The sequence below is a fragment of the Amphiura filiformis genome, chromosome 1 (assembly GCF_039555335.1).
Source record: "Amphiura filiformis chromosome 1, Afil_fr2py, whole genome shotgun sequence".
Classification (NCBI taxonomy): domain Eukaryota; kingdom Metazoa; phylum Echinodermata; class Ophiuroidea; order Amphilepidida; family Amphiuridae; genus Amphiura; species Amphiura filiformis.
This window is the reverse complement of record NC_092628.1, coordinates 46,331,155-46,351,939: the sequence shown is the minus strand read 5'-3', so window position 1 is coordinate 46,351,939 and position 20,785 is coordinate 46,331,155. Positions and strand designations below refer to the sequence as shown.

Genomic DNA, 20,785 nt, shown 5'->3' with positions numbered 1-20,785 from the left:
TTGACAATTAAACCTGTAGAAGAAAATATTTTTTTACAAACCTGTATGCTATGCCATCCTCCTCAATAAGAACCCCATAATCCTTTGCGATTGAACAGCTTTTGTCGGCCAGCAGAGGGATGTTCATGTCTCCCAGACCTCCCTTTTTCCTTGGTGTTTGAGTCCTGTAACATAGAGAATTCAATAAAATTGATTTTAAATCAATACATTTACAGTTGCTACATGTATGAAGACTTTCATTGTGTGTCAATCCAAGACAGATTCAGGGATGTATGGACAAACAAAAAAACAGGAGAGCATTAATTAGCTCTTCTGGAGCCTTCAAGGAGAGTTGTTTGACCGTTTACAATAGAATATACGGAGAGAATGGTCAAATAAGGAGAGCTAAAAATCACTCTCCTATATCAGATTTAAGGAGAGCATGAGCGATTACTCTCGCTCTCCTCAAAAGGCAGTCCCTGTGAAGACAGAATGTAATATATTATAATTATATGAATATAAAACATTGTCACAGCTATTGCAACTCTTTGCAGAGATGGTTTTGCTGTGATTGAACAAGCAATTTTACTTGTTTCTCTTTTTTCACGCTAAAAGTGTATTGAAAAGGGGTGTGCAAACATGCAAGCTTGAAACGTTCACACTAGATGCCAATTTAAACAGGGGCACCAATTAGGTTGAAAATGGTACTTTCTTTGGCATTTTAATTACTACATTTGTATCACAGACATCATCATTGCTAATCTTCTCAACAAGTTTGGGACCTATACCTACAAACATATTAAATTTTTTGTACAAAAAACTTTATCTTTATCTAAGTAGACCCTTTCTGAGTATTAAATTCCTGTAATTTTTGTAACCTTACTCGGAAATGTTTTACGGCAAAACCATGAACTAAAATATGTAATAAGTAATTAATCAAATTGTAGAGCAGTCAAGGAAACCAACTTGTACTGAAAATATCTAGTATGTGTACCTTTAATTAACTCTCTCCACGCGGGTTTTGACTGCAGACGACAAGTTTCAAAAATATTCAAAAATTCCAGAACTGTATATTTTCATGATCATACTTGGAATCAGCATGAGGAATTGCATTAAAATGAGTAAAAACAAGCCCAGTATTGGTTCAGTGGTTCTTGGTATCTCTTGATAGTTTGAGAAAATATCTCAAAACTTTTTATGCTGAATCCTATATGGCCAGCAGGCAGAGCATTGAAGATATTCATGTTGTTTCCTGTTTTACACTTACACTATATGACATTTATCTAACTCTAAGTCTCTTATCTCTGTTGATTCAAATGTTAATCAAGATGCTATCAGTGCAAATAAAATGGATGGGCAATTAATATAAAACATGAACATTCTACAAAACAGGAAGTCTTTTATTTAAGCTGGGAAAAAAACCCCACAAGTTTGAATATCAATTGACGAAAATAAGTTTCCATTATTAAATTTTTTCCAGGGACAGCATTTCCATTATGACTACGAAATAAAAAGTGCAGAAAGACAAAGAAAGACAAGACTGCTCAGTGCCAGAAGTGATTAAATGCAATAGCTGCCCTGTGAGCATTTGGCCATTTACACAAAGTATATTGCACTCATCTGTACAGTACATGGCAGCTACACACAGCAGCTATTACACTTACCCACTTCTGGCACTGTGCAATCAAAAGACATAAATGCACATTTTGAGGTTTATTTCTCTCATACCACAGATCCTTGAGATTTTCACCAGCGAGACGGGACATACCCTACATGGACATTGTGTTCTTTGGTGTCTACGGTTACACAGCACCAGTGTTTACTCAGAGGCCGTATGTCTCAATTTTGGCCCAGTGAAAATTATTTTTGTCTCACAAAAATGTGTAATGCTGTATTACAATAAGTCAATTTGGGGAATTACTGGGCCAAAATTGGGCCAATTTGGGAAGAAAATGTTTCATTTGGCGCACCCAATTTTCAGAGAGAGTAAACACTGCACAGCACTTTCTATGTTCCCAACTGACAGTGTCTTTAAATATAGACATTGTATTCCAAGTTAATTTAGGGCTGGACATATAAAAAATGAAATAATGGAACAGGACTACAATGATAGGAATCATCTAGTGATGAAGAGACCCTAAAGGGCGTATTACACTAAATCACTGCGTGAAAGGTGCAATGGTGATGAGTTCCGGTTAAAAGTATATGGCTACTGGAGACAATGTGGTGTCCTTAGGGACCATGTTCTTCGTGAGCTTGACATGTTCTGATTTAAATGAAAGATGCTAGCCTATTAATGACTAAAATAGATATGAAATTATACAAATCGATTTCACAAGAAAAGTAGGCCCTGTCCGAATTACTGCTAACGGAACAAGTTTTAATGCTAGTTTTGGCGTTGAAATAGCGGCGTGGCTTTTCAACATTTTGTAATAAAAAATTGAGTCTGTAAAGTTCCCCAAAATTGAAGCTTAAATATAATTTCAGTCCTTAATTAATACAGGGATGACATAAAAAAGTGAAAAATATTGTCACGCCTGGTAGAAAACGCTGTTTAAAAAAAAGTTGATTTTTATGTGCTTTTCAATGGAGAAGTTATTTGGTGGTTTACGCCCTAAAACTTACCATGCAAAATGGCTGAATTGTGAGTCACACGAGCAGGCCACAACCTCACAGTTGATTTTCCTAAACTCTTCTGCCCTGTCTGCAAATGCTATAATCTCAGTTGGACACACAAATGTACTGAAAACAAAAATACAAATAAGGTAATTAATTAATTAATTAATTAATTGCTCCATTTTACTGTCATGATTTTACTTCTGCAATAACAAGAAGGTGCAAGATTGGCTTTTTAGTGCATAGCAGTTTGTTGATAGATTCCATGAGCATTGGGAAATGGTTAAAGGCTATTGGACCTCAACCACTGAACAGGAGCTAATTAAATAATAATTTTTGTATTATTAATCACTCCATATCATACAGAACTATGAAATGTGGAGTAGGTTCAGGCGATTGTTAAAAACAAACGATTTCGATTAATTTTTTTTTAATCGATTATTTTCGATGTATTGAACATCGCGTGACTGTAATAGGTTGAGCATCATTTAATGCATAGAATCCCATTAAACATTGCTGTGCATTTAAAAATGGAGAAAGATGTGTTTAACAGTTGCTTCACTTGTTATTCTGGTTTTAGTTTAAGCTAATAATCACCTATAATGATGCAACTACTTTAAATCAGTTGAAAAACAGTCAATTATTTTCGATAAAATCTAAATCTCGATATTTCGATTATGGTGTTTTTGAATAATTGAGTACCCGATTTAAAAAAATAATCGATTATTTTCGATTAATTCCGTTTTTTAAAGTTGCAAATCTTTTAAAAACTAGATTGTCTCAGCAGCAGGGGACATTAGGCTGTCATGTGCATCTAGGTGTAGAGGCTTATCCTCTTATTCCCACTTGAGCATTCTCAAGTACACTTAAAGTGTTTTGGTCTCCTGGTCAAGTCAGTTTTAATTTAGGGGTTGTTGTTATGTTGTTATAGCAACAAGCTCAGTTTTTCTGTCCAGTCAGCTGTCACTTTAGTGGTGTGCAGCCATTCAGGTCTCCGCCTTATTTTTTAATTCCTTTGTTATGTCCATAGTTCTCCTAGTGATGCACTTGCAATTGTTCCTTCGATCTTAATGAAAAAAAAAATCCCACCCACCCTCCCAAAAGCTGGAAGGGTGATTCAGTAACTAAATATGGTTAAAGATACTCCAATAAAATGGTATGTCCAAATATGCTGCTTTATGCTTAAAAATAGAGGCTTTGTATGGAATTTCTTGAAATCTTGAAGAATATCATTAGTAGATTGTCTCCACTTTCTACTGCGTTTTATAGAAGGGGAATGAATGCTTTGTATGGAGTTTCTTCAAAACCTGAAGAATCTCGTCTGTAGATTGTCTCCACTTTCTACTGCGTTTTATGGTGTTTGAATGTGTTACGGAGTTTCTTGAAACCTGAAGAATCTCGTCTGTAGATTGTCTCCACTTTCTACTGCGTTTTATGGTGTTTGAATGTGTTATGGAGTTTCTTCAAAACCTGAAGAATCTCGTCGGTAGATTGTCTCCACTTTCTACTGCGTTTTATGGTGCTTGGATGTGTTAAGGATTTTCTTCAAAACCTGAAGAATCTCGCCTGTAGATTGTCTCCACTTTCTACTGCGTTTTATGGTGTTTGAATGTGTTACGGAGTTTCTTGAAACCTGAAGAATCTCGTCAGTAGATTGTCTCCACTTTCTACCGCGTTTAATGGTGCCTGGATGTGTTAAGGATTTTCTTCAAAACCTGAAGAATCTCGTCTGTAGATTGTCTCCACTTTCTACCGCGCTTTTATGGTGTTTGAATGTGTTACGGAGTTTCTTGAAACCTGAAGAATCTCGCCTGTAGATTGTCTCCACTTTCTACTGCGTTTTATGGTGTTTGAATGTGTTATGGAGTTTCTTCAAAACCTGAAGAATCTCGTCGGTAGATTGTCTCCACTTTCTACTGCGTTTTGTGGTGCTTGGATGTGTTAAGGATTTTCTTCAAAACCTGAAGAATCTCGTCTGTAGATTGTCTCCACTTTCTACTGCGCGTTTTTATGGTGTTTGAATGTGTTACGGAGTTTCTTGAAACCTGAAGAATCTCGTCAGTAGATTGTCTCCACTTTCTACCGCGTTTAATGGTGCCTGGATGTGTTAAGGATTTTCTTCAAAACCTGAAGAATCTCGTCTGTAGATTGTCTCCACTTTCTACTGCGTTTTTATGGTGTTTGAATGTGTTACGGAGTTTCTTGAAACCTGAAGAATCTCGCCGGTAGATTGTCTCCACTTTCTACTGCGTTTTATGGTGTTTGAATGTGTTACGGAGTTTCTTGAAACCTGAAGAATCTCGTCGGTAGATTGTCTCCACTTTCTACCGCGTTTTATGGTGTTTGAATGTGTTACGGAGTTTCTTGAAACCTGAAGAATCTCGTCAGTAGATTGTCTCCACTTTCTACCGCGTTTAATGGTGCCTGGATGTGTTAAGGATTTTCTTCAAAACCTGAAGAATCTCGCCTGTAGATTGTCTCCACTTTCTACTGCGTTTTATGGTGTTTGAATGTGTTACGGAGTTTCTTGAAACCTGAAGAATCTCGTCGGTAGATTGTCTCCACTTTCTACTGCGTTTTATGGTGTTTGAATGTGTTACGGAGTTTCTTGAAACCTGAAGAATCTCGTCGGTAGATTGTCTCCACTTTCTACTGCGTTTTATGGTGTTTGAATGTGTTACGGAGTTTCTTGAAACCTGAAGAATCTCGTCGGTAGATTGTCTCCACTTTCTACTGCGTTTTATGGTGTTTGAATGTGTTACGGAGTTTCTTGAAACCTGAAGAATCTCGTCAGTAGATTGTCTCCACTTTCTACTGCGTTTTATAGTGGGCTATTGGTTGCCTTCATGCTTTCCTCCCTTTCTGCTGCGTTTTTTATACCAGGGTTATAAATGCTGTGTTGCTTATTTGGAGTATCTTTATTTACTTGGTTGTCAATACCAGTGGATTATATATCAGTAAATGGTTTAAGCATTGATGCCGTATCTTGCTGAATACAAAATGTTCGTTTGCTAGTGTTGGCATTGTTTATTCTTTTGGAGATTTCTAATTATTTAATTGCGGTTAAAAATGCTGTTTTCCAATCCAATCCTCTGTTTGATCCAAAGATGTATCTGTTTAAGATATGCTTAAGATTTGCTTAAGATGAAATTTGGTTAAATGTGATTCAGAAGTCAACTTTTGTTTGTCCAGCCTGTATGGTTGGCTTGTACACATTTTTCCAATAATTTGTGTATTTATTGATTTATATGAAGATGATAAATAATTCCAAATGCTTGCTGCAATTAATCATCTCAATGTATATAATTTGTTTAATTGATATGAAATCTGTTATTATCTCAATATAGTCTTAATTTCTATGAGATTGTGAAATTATTATAAATAAGCTTATGTGTATTAAATGGTCCTCATGATCGTGGGGGCAATGCGGAGTCTATTCTTTGCGTTGTTGTGCTTTCCTGCTGTCTCGAGACAATCTAAATATCGCTTAAGCCTGATGTGGAGTTAATGAGTTCAATTGAAAAGGGACCCTGAACAGAAGTACAGGTTACTCCAAATAAATGGCATACTGTATATTAATTCGTCGGTCGCAACACATAGTGGCGTAGAGCGAGTTTCCAAATGTTCCGTTTCACATAGTGGCGTATAGGTTTAGAGCTAGCTATTATCCAATAATAGTTCTTCCTTGTTAACTAGTAAAGATACAGTTTAATAGTTTGAACCTTAAACTTCAATTTCAAATGGAATCGGGCCACTGAGAGATAACAGTGGAGGAGTATTGACTCCGTTACTAGTGGCATATCCTTCAAAAACGTTTTGCTCGGAGACGTATTTTGTCCTTCACGTACGCCACTATGTGTTGCGGCCGACGAATTAGATATAGTCAACATGTTTTTTTTTACTAATGCTATAATGATAGTCACATGATAGCAATATATGCTGGTGCTAAATTGTGTAATGCTACATATACATCTGTAACAATGCTGGTAGCAGGATAGATATCTCCCGATGATAATTACCAAAAAACACTAATTAGCATTATGGAATGCTATTAATGTTAGCATTTTAAAACAAGCGTCATGTTTTCACTGATCATGTTGATTAGAACACAAAAGTGCAAGTTTTTATTTTGTTTCTTCCTTAGATTTGAGATTGATCACGATTTCTTAAATTCTCAACCAATTTCAACAAATGAAGTCTTATATCAGAGCTATTTAAGCTTGTTTTAATTTTGACATATTTTTCTTTCTTTAGAATATAAAGGGGTGAACATAACTGGTACCTTAATTCTTTTGCGCACTGTAATGTATACATGGAAGGACTTCAAATATATCCACTTATTCTATTTGAGTACAGATTTTGTGATGAATCTATGCATAAACTGATGCTCATTATTATACTGGCTTGCCAATAATAGTTCTTCCTTGTTAACTAGTAAAGATACAGTTTAATAGTTTGAACCTTAAACTTCAATTTCAAATGGAATCGGGCCACTGAGAGATAACAGTGGAGGAGTATTGACTCGTTACTAGTGGCATATCCTTCAAAAACGTTTTTGCTCGGAGACGTATTTTGTCCTTTACGTACGCCACTATGTGTTGCGGCCGACGAATTAGATATAGTCAACATTTTTTTTTTTACTAATGCTATAATGATAGTCACATGATAGCAATATATGCTGGTGATAAATTGTGTAATGCTACATATACATCTGTAACAATGCTGGTAGCAGGATAGATATCTCCCGATGATAATTACCAAAAAACACTAATTAGCATTATGAAATGCTATTAATGTTAGCATTTTAAAACAAGCGTCATGTTTTCACTGATCATGTTGATTAGAACACAAAAGTGCAAGTTTTTATTTTGTTTCTTCCTTAGATTTGAGATTGATCACGATTTCTTAAATTCTCAACCAATTTCAACAAATGAAGTCTTATATCAGAGCTATTTAAGCTTGTTTTAATTTTGACATATTTTTCTTTCTTTAGAATATAAAGGGGTGAACATAACTGGTACCTTAATTCTTTTGCGCACTGTAATGTATACATGGAAGGACTTCAAATATATCCACTTATTCTATTTGAGTACAGATTTTGTGATGAATTTATGCATAAACTGATGCTCATTATTATACTGGCTTGCAATGTGAATTTCACCTTGAACCGAGAGGCTGAAAATTCAATCAATCTTGGACAATAGTTATCTAGTGTGCACATACACTATAACCACTACAGTCTATGCTATAACAGAAGCGCTGCCAGTGGCCAGTCATTGCTACATGTATCTGCAGTCACAATACTGTATTCAGTGGGATATTTTAATTGTGCTAATTTTCAGAGATTTTTTGTGTCCTGAGCAATTTTAAGGATATTTGTACAGGGTTAGATGCGCTATGGCATAATTGAAAGCAAAACTGAAAAAGTGGCAATAAACTGATTCATAGTTAGCACTACAGGTCTGGCAAAAAATTGTGGATTTGAACAAATTGTTGCCACTAATTTTGGCTCTTTTTTGCGTGAAATGAAACAAGAAATGTTTCTTCCTTTTTATCGAAAGTAATAAAGCCTGGGAACATTTTCACCCATTTTAATCAACTATAAAAAAATTGGGATAGTTTTTTCTGTTTTGGGATTTTGGCCATTTTTTTTTTAAATTTTTGACCAAATCATTCAAATATTTGACCACAAACAATTTTTTTAATCAAAAAAATTGCATTGTTGGCCTTATGTACATGTGGTCAATAATTCAAAAAATAAATCAAATGAAAAAAATTATCTCCAGAATAGCCCCGAGTCTGAAGATTAAAGCAAAAGTATATTTATTATAGTTTGTTTTAAAAAATTGTGTTTTCCAATTTCTTCCAAAAATATGGCTGATTTTATTTACTCCAAATATATTTATTTTGTTGTTGTTGTTTTTAAACTTGTTTGCTGCAAATTATTTTTTTGTTTATTTTCCAATTTTAATGTATACCTTTATACAGAGTTGAGTGGTAGAATTTTGTTTTACTTATCAGTGAGGCATTTTTTTTCCCTCCAAAAGTTTTTTTAGTCAAAAAGCTCCCATGCCCGCCCCCCCCCCCCCCCAAATCAAATGGTGCACCCTTTATACATGTGTATCCCAACAAGTGCTTGTGATGGTTCACACTCCTTATCCAATTACAAAACACAAAATCTGGTGACAGATTTTACACAAAACAAGTCAAGAGTGCTATGCCCCCAGTTAGTGAATTTCTTTTGTAACAATGGCCTGTTGTGCTTTCATTGTATTCTGCATTTTTGTTGGTTTTGTATTGAAATTCCTTTCCCAAATTGTGTCAAACCCCAGACTGTATAAAAGCTTTTTGAAAGGGGTATAAAACCATTTGTTTTGGTTGCTGACATAGCTATAAAGTGTCTATACAATAAGATTGGATCAAATTACTTTTCACCGAAAAAAGCTGGGAATGTGTGATGGAATTAGCTAAATTGAATTTTTGTCAAGCCATTTGAAGCGAAACCTTTTTTCATTATTTTAACTCGGTAACCACAAGCTGAAAATCCCATCAGTATCGTGGTGCTGCATGTATTGAAAACTGATAACGTTCAATCATGTTGCTTAAAATGAAATACAACATAGATAGGCCTAGAAAAGAGATGAAAGTCCACTTTAGACAAAAAGCCTGAATAAGCCTGAAGATCAGTGTGAAAGTGACCAGAATGACCATAAAACAGGCTGAAATTGAAAGAAATTAGTCCAAAACAGAAATGTTTTGTAGACTCCTAACTGGAGCGATCATACCTTTCCGATAGCCCCCGGGAGCTAGCCAGCCGTACACCTGTCATTTAGGATGGACAGTTTGCTACTGGGACAAGCAAAATTAATCCCTGTGACATCAGGATGCGACATAAGCTCAATTGAAAAAAAAAATGCTTGAATAAGTTCTGTGAATTCAAAACACTGCTATATACATAATGTAGTCTGTATCTTCCTCGAGGCAGTAAAGGAAATTCAAATTTTGTGATTTTCTCAAAAACTGCTCATTTTTGCAGGACTCTGTAAAGCTAGTTGGATTCCTTGCATCATTTCCTTGCTGAAAATGTATACTTTTATATGTACATTGTATCATCAGTAAATGTTCGTTTAGAGATACAATGAAAAATGATATCTAAATTACCGACTCGAGGACTATATAGCCTGGTATAATTTTGGTGAAAATGATGGGCACTTGTATAATCCTAGCTAAGAATATAGCTGACGCAAACCAAATTAGGGTCAGATCTGTGTAAATAATAATAATATGGTATATGTGTACCCGATGGACCAATCAAACAACACATACATTTGAATAATGCATACCCTCAAGATTTGTATCCAATTCTTCTCCAATTTGAACCCTTGGGAGATTAGAGCGGAACCTGAAGTGTGAGGAGTTGTATGTGGAAAGCATGAATAGTCAGATGAAAATCTCAGTTCATACATTGGGCAGATCACAGGATAAGGCAGTGTGCAGCCGTAGTCTGCACTAGTTAACCCTTGCAGCAATCTGCACAAATCATTGAACAAATTGCTTTTTGACTAATGGACCCGACAATGCATTAATTGTGAATGATGATATATGTACACACAAGAGAAAGCCACATTCAGGATATGTGTAGTGAAACCAGAGAGCACTTCCACAACAGATAGGTCCTATCATTATCATCATCATCATCATTACAAGATGTATTATTAATATTATTAATATCTCTTGTACGATGAGATCAATCAATAATTTGACACTTTGTGATCTACTGAAATCTAACATGGTCTGCAGTAAGTAAAGGCAGGCAAATTTGTGAAAAACAATCACATCTATTTTGGTCAAATTTAGCAATTGCTAATTTGTTTTGAATCAAAAGGTTCTCTATATGCAATAAAAAAATAATTGCCATGCATGATAGTTAAAATTTGATTTCAGCCTAAATAGATGTCAAGCGTGACCATTCTTGCAAATGCAATTACGTTTAATAGTAATACTGGAAATATGCCCGGAAATATGGCCAAATTTAATTACTCATATGTCACTGGTTCAGTGTTGGAATTAAGCATTTTTTTATGCATAGCAAAATTTGCTTTCATTACTTTTCTCTTGCAGTCTTGATACATTCACATACTTCAGTGTGTATGTCTATGGCATAAAAATGCTACTCAACTCCAACATTGTGTAGCAAATTCATAAAATTGTTTAGCATTTTGCTACGCGATACCAGCTATTTCCAATGCTGCACTGGTTCACTAGCAATGTAGCTTTAAAAATTACCATCTGTAGTGTAAATGAAAGACTAAATTCATGCACAATTGCCTCATAGAATGACCTGAAATGTATACATGTGTTAAGTCAATTTTTTGACATCTTCAAAATGGATTTGTTTTTTAAAGCAGTTTGAGCTCACAGGAGCTCACCACAAAATCACAAACTGCTCCTTTAAAATCTGAATAATTAATATTCAACTTGTTCAACCAAATTGTCCAGGTAAAATGCTTCTGATCATCATCATTTGACAGGCCATACAGCTATACAAGCATACAATGACACTGAACTCACTAATAGATTGACACTGAGCATCATCATGTTACTATGGCAACACTGTTAATCTTGCGTCCTTGCTTCTATTGACTTGAAATTTGCATCCATTTAGCCACCTGCAAATATTTTCTTTCATCAATTTGTGGCTTTTAAATTTGATGAAAAACCTGCTTTAACTCTGAAATGAAATGACATCAATGATCATGCCATCACCTCCAATCATTATGGTCTCTCCTTGAACAATTTTACAAATATTCTGTGTATTTTATTATTTTTAGTCACCTGCATGTATTTTCTTTCATCAATTTGTGGCTTTTAAATTGGATGAAAACCCTGCTTTAACTCTGAAATGAAATGACATCATGCTATCATCTCCCATCATTAAGGTCTCTTTTTGAATGATTTTACAAATATTCTGTGTATTTTAATATTCTGCAATTATTATGTAACATGGACAAAGGCACAAAGTCACATATTGTCAACCACTGCATTTTTATGGTATTCTCTATACATACATACAGTTCAGTTATACGCAAACAAAACTGAAACTGAAATAAATCATCATGTATCCTTTCAAGGAATGCAAGCAAATTTTGAAATTTGATCATTCATAGCCTAAACCTATGGTGTTATTCCTGATTCCAGAAAAAAATCATTCAGAGCTTTCAATTATAAACTATTATAAACCTATAAACAAAACATTTTTCTGATAACTGGGAATAAGAGCTAAAATTCCACATTCTATCAATTTTTAGAAAAAGGCGGTTCTCGAACCACAAGTCTCGCCTGCTTTCGTGACCGCCTGCTTTTGCGATTACTTTTGGTAGAGGTAAATGAATTTGGCGGTTATCGGCTGGGCACGATTATCTGGCTGATGGTGACTGTACCCACAAAGTTTCATGCCCATGCAACAGTTTTACTAATTTGACTTCAGATTACCCCGGACTCGAAATGACCTTCCCAAAATTTGGCTTTAAATGTTGACTGTACCCACCAAGTGTCATGCCCATACGACAGTTTTTACTCATTTGACCTCAGATGACCCCTGGTGACCCAGAAATGACCTTCCAAAATTTGGCTTTAAATGTTGACTGTACCCACAAGTTTCATGCCCATATGACAGGTTTTACTAATTTGACCTCAGATGACCCCCGGTGACCTCGAAATGACCTTCCAAAAATAAATGTTGACTGTACCCACCAAGTTTCATGCCAATACGACAGTGTTTACTAATTTGACCTCAGATGACCCCTGGTGACCTTGAAATGACCTTCCACAAATTTGGCTTTAAATGTTGACTGCACCCACCAAGTTTCATGCCCATACGACAGTTTTTACTAATTTGACCTCAGATGAACCCTAGATGACCTCAGTGACCTTGACCCACTAACCAATACAAACCGGTTCTGTCTCGGGTCAAGATGCACCCACCAACCAAGTTTGAGGAACGTGCGACCCCTAGTCTCCGAGAAAATAGGCGGAAGGCAAACTTTAACCAAAACTTTAACCAAATTTGTCACATACACACCCCCACACCCCTACATACACACATACGGAAAAGTGATTATATAGTCTCCTGCCTTATCAGGCGAGACAAAAAAAGTGATATTTTTTGCTAATGTGATGTGCCCTGAGTAATTTAATTTGATCACTTAGAACAAATACCATACATTTTCAGTCAATGCATTCTAAGTTTTGGTTTACATGTAGAAGGTGCTTCGTTCTAGATAAGTTAAAAATAAGGTTTATAAAACAAAGATAAAATAACAAAATTGAAACAGATTTTTAGGTGTGAACTTGTTTTCCCATGACCCAAATTTCATGAGGAAAATATGGCACCTAGAATATGGCGTGATTAAAAATGCTATTGCTTTGTCGCACATGACCAGTTCAATGGTATCCTGCACTTTGATGCACGGTGGTAATAAAAGCGCTATATGCATATCCTTCTTCCAGGAGATGAATAATCTCCTTTTTTAAATTACGCACGAATTCTTTTATTTATTTTTACTTTCTTTTATTTTCTGTCAAGGTCTGCAATTGATCAATCCCCTGAAGAGGTGCTCACAAACACACAGTTTAAGACACCCTGGCATATACACATGATTTTGAATGCTTAAAGCCATATGCCAAGTCGGTGAATTTAGTGACTGTTATTATAAGAAACATGCAAAATATTGGGTTTTTGACACTTTATCTAAAAGTTGTGATTATTGATTTTTATACCCAGAAGTCCACAACTACATTTTGTATGTTTCATCTGGGATTGCAAAACAAAATATTAATATTATATTTTTAAAAAAATAATGAGATTTTTGTTTGTTTTTGCTGATATCGGGTACAGTTCTGGAATTATGCAAATTTTTGTCACAGCACTTGGTGCTGAATATATGTGTGCAAGTACCTGTACAAGTGACTTATAAATGCTTGATTGGAAATGTATGAGTTGCATTAGGCTACACTAATAAAGATATAAATTGTACTTATTTTCTTTCATGATAAAAATTTGCATTTTTTCCAGATGGATTTTAAAGAGTTTATTTTGATCTTGAGTAAAAATGTAAATATGTACAATAACTTCTGGGTAAATTGTACGATCAGCAGTTCAGTTAGAATATTACATGTAATTAATGAATAATTTACGAGTAAGAACTTACACACTGAACTGGATTTTGGATATATTTACATATTCAGGAAATGTATTTACACAAAGCCATTTGAAGAAGATTATAATGACCCATGATTTCAATTTTAAAATATCAAAAAGTGGCTTCTGATATTTTGCCTTGAATAATGTTGTCTTTGATTCACCTGCTGTGATAGGAGCACTGCCTTTCTGAATACACAGTTTGCAAAATGCAGAGTCATTTCAGCTTCACTTATTTCATCATCGATTACATTACAGACCCTCTATGATAGCACAGATCCTGGCATCAAGGATCTGTGATGATAGCATGCTATACTCATGTCCTTTGGGCATTTCCTGTTCAATACTGAATGTGTGAGAATTGAATTGTGCAGGTGGAATTTTCACATTTATTGGCGCTGTGCAATAATGATCTGCCCACAGGGGAGGGTTATTTTTGGGGTCTGAATAATGGCGCAGCTAAAAATCTAAATTTCAAATAATAAAATTGGAGACATTTTGCTTTCCAGGTAAAGAAATATGTACACAAGACATATACATGAAATGTTGACTCTCTTGGTTAGGAAATGCACTTTTTTCAGAGCTGGTTCCAAATTGGAATGCTGTCATCCCACCCTGTAGCACCCTAAAATGCATTAATCAGTCCCTCTGCATGCATGGGTCAGAATTTGGTGAGCCATATACAGTGGTGTATGCAAATGGGGATGGAGGCCCCCCTTGTCAGTCAGTACAGCAGCGGTAGCGTTAACCCCCGATCGGGGGTGAATGACCCCCTAAATTTAAAAAATATTAATTTTTCACCCTCCATATATTGGGAATGTGCAAGCTCGGGGGTGAACTCTGACCCTCAACTGTTGGACCTTACTCCTACCCCTGACTACACTGCAAAATATTTTTCACCCCCGAGATTTAATTTTCACCCCATGTATTTGGATTTTCTGCACGCTCGGGAGTGAAAAACACAGGAAAACAACCCCCGACTTTCGGGCCTTAATGCTACCCCTGGTCAGTAGGGGGAATATTGGGGTTACCTATTACTCAGTAGCAAGCAAAGCGAGTCTAAAATGTTTGAACAGTTGGGGGAATCAAGACCCGTGCCCCCCTTTTGAAAACCTGTGGTCGCCAATATAGTGCTGCAGAATGATGAAGCAATGCTTTTGTTTTACTTTGCCTTCAATATAATTGAAAAGAAAATGAAATGCTATACTTACAAATCCAAGGGGTAGAAGAAGAATACCAAATATTTGCCTGTCAAATGGAAGCAAGAAAGAATGTACCATTAATAAAAATTATACTTTCTTGTGTACATACATGTAAAATATTTATACTAATTTTTGCTCCCATTAATTGCACTTAAGATTGTTCATTAAATCACAGACAAACCATTAGTACACTTCTGAACTGTAATTTATCACAAAATGTGGGTAACCTCTTGGCGCCAAGGTTTTTCCAGAACAAAATTAAAATGATGATTTCAAATATTACTGGTGCTTATATTACACTTGTGGTGCCTTGCGGGGTTTTTTTTGGGTGGATATAGGATAAAAGGGTAACACAAGAGTTAAATTGCGTAAACCATACCCATATTCAAAAGGTTAATAAGCAAGATATAATTCTTTACTTTTTCTTTGTTTCACTATTGGATTCAAAAGGATATTTAACCAAGTTCAAACAAATAAGAGGCATTGCTTCTTTCATAGAAAAAACTTGAAAGTTCATCTTGAGGTTTAAAAGTATAATGCTATCCTAGCCTTTAATTAAAGCCAATAAAAATGTATTGATCTTTGTGAGGGTCTGTGGTTTCACAAAACACTGAGCAATAGGGAATGTGCAATACATGTATGTGATGCGATCAAGCAAAATCAGTCGGAACTCAGAAATATTACATTTTCAGTTTCTTATAGGACAGTAAAAAGCATTTACAAAGCTTCATTTTGCAGAAAACCTCATTGAAATTGAACAATCAGAACAATGTGAGCAATTAAAGAGTTTCCAAAACAACAGGAAACAAAAGGAAATATTATTTCCTTTGTGTGGCTATATCTCAAAATCAATATTTCCGAGTTCCGACTTATTTTGCTGATCACATGACTCAGCAACTTGGGATATATATATAGAGAGACTGATCATAGTATGTCTCAGATAAACATGCTGAGGAAGAAGAATTTTATCAAATATTTCATCAACAAGTATATAAATGCTTAATTGCTCTTTAAGTTAAAATAAATGGTAGAGTACAACATACATACAGTAGATCTACAGTACCTGTACAATTATATGCATTACACTTGTTAATTGTTTGTTTTATAATTTTTTCTTAAAACCTGGGACACTCAATCAGTTGAAAACACGATTAATCATCTGTTTTTCCTTCAGGCCCATATACATGTACATCCACTTGCTCTACCTACCCCCCCAAAAAAAAACCCTTTAGTGATTTATAATAGACTATGACAAACCAACAGGCCTCTGTACTCTTTTCTTTTATACAACATAAGACAGCATAAAATCAATGTTTTGGTTCTCATCCAGAGGATTTTCATGAATTGATGAGGGAGGGAGTTTTTTTTTTCAATGTAAAATTAGCATTTTCTCGCTTTGCTCGACGTAATAGCATAAACCCAAAAAGTCTTGGAAGTAATCCAAAACTTATTTATGTATAAATTTTTTCTACTACCGTATTCGTCCGAGTATAGTCCCACGTTCGAGTATAGTCCCACCCCCCATTTTTTCGAAAAATTCCAGAAATTGTAAATTTAGGTCAACCATGAATGATCCTAGCATTTAGTATAATCCCACCCCCCAATTGTGAAAAATTTTCACCTAAAAAACGGGTGGGATTATACTCGGACCAATACGGTAATTCCAAAGTCTAAAAAAATTTTGAAAAAAATCTAAACAAAAAAAATCTGACAAATCCCAGAAATTGAGGCGGGAGGGGACGAGAACCAAAACACTAAATTTATATGGCCTAAAAATCAGTTTTACACTAAAGAAATGGAATTATAACCTACCTTTGTAATCAGATAATTTGATTTCTTCAAACTGTCCATTAACTACTGCATTGCCACTCCAATCAGGGGCGGGACTACTAATTCTACACTTGCCTGATGACATGGTGAATAGATTCTGCAAAACAAAAATATATATTTTGAAACTCTTTCACCTAAAAACCTGTACTTTGTATTATGGGCTAATTAACTGGTAAATTTGAGTCACAGTAAGTTCAGACAGAAACTTTAAAAGGATTCAATCATGTTTCACCGTTTAAAACAATCAGCGTGTGTTTCTACTGAACAAATGGTCGCAAGTGAGTTTGGGGTGATGCGAGGAATACACGGTAACGGCCCCAGCAGAAACAGATCAAGTGAAGGTGAATGTGCGGTAATGCAAATGAATCCATCAACCACTTATTGAAGTGGTTAATAGTGGTGAATACACGGTAACTTTCGCAGTAGAAAGTTCGGGTGATGATTTTGTGGGTGACACCAGCAGTTAGCCTATACTACAATACAGTGTGAGCATTCAAAATCTGACTACATTGTACATGTCACAATATTTTCTGGACTTCCATTTTCCCCACTGGGCATAATTTACAACACAGTAGAAATGAGCCCGATGAAGGTGAGAGGATTAAAATGTGTGTGAAGGTGAAAGTGTGGTAATGCGAGGCGCACAGTATAAACATGCTGAACGATGCGTCTGCGACGTGGTTTACTTAGTGAAGGCAAGCTGCCAAGTGCCTGAGCGAGGTAAATCATGCAGACACGCTGGATGCGAGTTGTTTTCAAAACAGTGATGAACAACAGACAACGGTGAAACATGATTGAATCACTTTCAACAACGAACACAAGCTAAAGATCGTCTAATTCAGGGGTCGCGCTAGTTCACCATGTAAACTTGTATGGCTCAGAATTCGGACCGCTCCCTTGATAAATTTGTGACTCTTTTTTGCATTTTTCTCAAAAACTAATAAAACACTGGTAACAAAAGATATGTATATTATAGGGGCAAGGAATCCAGTTACTACATGTAGGGCCTACACTGGAATTTCAGTGACTCAAGACAAGTAGTTATTGATTTATTTTATTAAATATTTGTTTTCCCTCATTTTTGACTGTAACTCCACAACTGTTGTCTGTGCTGAAATAAAATTTTCAGTGCAGTAGTTGTAGTCCTTGCCCCTAAAATATACTTACAGTAAAGCCAAGAATTTTCTGCTTTACAAATGCTAAATTCCGCTTTCTACGCTTTGTAATTTTCAGGCATTGAGTTTTGCAATGTGACAGGTGTGCTGTAAATCGCACGCCTGGATAACCCGAGGTGTGCTTTTAGATGTGCTGCAAATCGCACACCTAAATAAACCAAGGTGTGCTTTTTTCAAAACTGGTGTATGACTATGATTTCATTTTCAGCTAAAACTTAGCAATTGTGACAACATACATGTACTTTTTTAAATGGCCATGGTAAAAGCTCTCTGGGGTAATGAATGGTGTATACTGCATAGATGTCCCTGGACTTTGGACTTATTGCTAGTGTCATTTGTAATTTTTTTTTTTAATTAGTTTTTTTTTTTGGATTATGTCCCTAGAATGTCCCTGGAACTTTAGAATGTCCCTGGAATTTGTTTTTAATTAAAAAAAAAAAAATTACAAAAAGATTTTAAAAAATTATAAATTCTTGTTTAAAATAAGCAAATTTGTAAATTATGTTCACATAATAATCTATGAATGATTTTAAAATGCATTTGTTTTGTATGCTTCTTTACTTCATAAATAGGTTGTAATGTGAACATCAATTATAAATTTGCCTATTTTGAACATGAATTTATAATTTTTTAAAATCTTTTTTGTAATTTTTTTTTCAAGTTTAAAAAAAAAAATTAAAAATATTTCCAGGGACATTTTTAAGTTCCAGGGACATTCTAAATAAAAAAAAAAATGAATTTTAGCACATTTCTGACATAACAAAATTTCACAAGAATCTTACCAAGAATAAACTGATTGGGTATCATGGCTGCAATGGGAGGTAGGACTTTATCTTATTTAATAAAGATTTTACTTTATTTTGATGAATTTTGAAGACCCATTTCATTTAGTATTTTATTTATTTCTTTTCAATTGTATTGTTTTTCTTTTTCTATGTCATTTTTGCTTATTTTTTATATTTTTTTCTCAGACATGCGTTTTCCGCTTTACCTCCGAATTCCGCGATTTTCGCGGAATTTCCGCAACGCGGAGAATTCTTGGCTTTATCTTACAGTTCCAGGCATGACAAATTTTTCACGCTCACACGTATCATGCGCACTTCCATTAACTTGCGTTCACGTATACGCTACTGGAAAAGTGTGGATTCATCACTGATTAACAACGTATGGCTCCTGTACATTAGGTACCGTATCTAGGAAGAGTTGTTGAAGAATGGATTGTCAGCATTTGCATTGAATCAGTTATTGAATTGTTGAGTGCTTGGTTGATGAACGATATGAATAATTTATGATAGCAAACTCATGCACTTACAATAGAGGATATACTATAGTATAGATGAGTTGACCTCAATTTATTTGTACTGTAACTCAGCGCACCAGTAAGAAACCCAATGTACACTTTTTGTGCCATTAAATTTTGCAATCGATTGGGGGGGCACATGCCCCCTGCCCCTATGACGCTACGCAACTGCACACATGGTCGATTAAATATTACTTATTGATTTTAATGGGAATTATCGTTCTAAAATGAACACTAATAAAGGCCCCCTTTTTGGAAAATGCAACGCCCCCGCCAGACAAAAAATAGTCGGGGGCGACTATTCCAGAAAAAACAGTAGATATTTTAATTGAATGAACACAGCTCGACATACAGTTTGTCCAATTTGAAGTACGAAGTAAGGTATGCACATTTTACGTTTTACAAGTGTATTGTGCATCGCGCATTAAGACGCTCATCATGCATCTGTGTGCACCTTGCAGAGTATTAATTATAGGTTAATGAACGCCAGGGTTCCCGTTAAGGTTTTAAAAATGTGCGTCCGTAATGACGCAAGTTTGCTGACGAGGTTGCAAAAACTTGCGTCCAGACAGATTTTTGTGCGTCCATCTGAAATTCACGATTATGACAATACACACGTACCCCGGGTCTACACCTCATCAAATGTTGATTGTTAAAAAAAAAAAGTGCATTTTCGCCGTGATATTCCATCTCCATTCGCTATGATAATTTTTCTCATTTCTGTGTCAGTTTTGGTCCGAAACGTGGTCAAAAACATGAGCAAAGTCGTCAATGTTGAGCAAATTTTCGTTCGTAATTTTACTTCCGCATTTCTTTTTTTAAATTAACGTGTTGTTTGATGCTACAAAGCTAAAACACGCGCTGCCACAAATAATACGAAAAAGGGTTATCATTTGGATTTTGTCTTTAAAATTGCTTTTATTCATCGTAACAATAATACTAATAAAGGAAACCTAGATTATTTATGAGAAAATAAACTTAAAATATTAAAAATTGAATATTGTCAGGTTGTGATAAATAATTAAATAAACATTAACCGCACGTTAGCGGCACGTTTTCAGCCCAGCACGCTTGCTTGTAAACAAATCAATCGGGACTTCCCCAGGCCATCAAATCGCGCGATCGTTCGGAAAGCATGCAAAAAGTGCATGATTTCCTGACGTTGCATTTACAAATATTGCAGAATTTACTTCAATTCTTAGCAGGTGGGTCAAAATTTTGGGGCTTTTATAATCTTAAAAATGTAAAAGAATAAAAATTTCTTATTTTTATCATCAATTAATGATAGGCCTAAAATTTCGAAGTTTTGTCTGCGTCCACATGCATGTGACATGGACGCAAAATACTTGATTAGCCATGTGAACTTGCGTCCAAATTTGTAAAATACGCGTCTGGACGCAATGACGCACACTAACGGGAAGCCTGATGAACGCGTATTACTTGTTGGGAGAGAAATTAGACAAAATAATGCCTGGCGCTGATG

At 35.4% G+C, this 20,785-nt stretch overlaps 1 protein-coding gene across 1 annotated transcript in view; it reads right to left on the bottom strand.

Moving 5' to 3' along the window:
* LOC140147833 (peroxiredoxin-1-like) overlaps positions 1 to 20,785 on the bottom strand; it is a 38,976-nt gene that overhangs the window by 11,201 nt on the left and 6,990 nt on the right. Inside the window, exons 2-5 of the mRNA XM_072169590.1 lie at positions 16,810 to 16,924; positions 15,007 to 15,043; positions 2,605 to 2,721; positions 42 to 164 (exon numbers count right to left, since the gene is read on the bottom strand). Coding sequence (XP_072025691.1) covers positions 42 to 164; positions 2,605 to 2,721; positions 15,007 to 15,043; positions 16,810 to 16,912 — 380 coding nt within the window. The 5' untranslated portion in view covers positions 16,913 to 16,924. The remainder of the gene's footprint in view (positions 1 to 41; positions 165 to 2,604; positions 2,722 to 15,006; positions 15,044 to 16,809; positions 16,925 to 20,785) is intronic.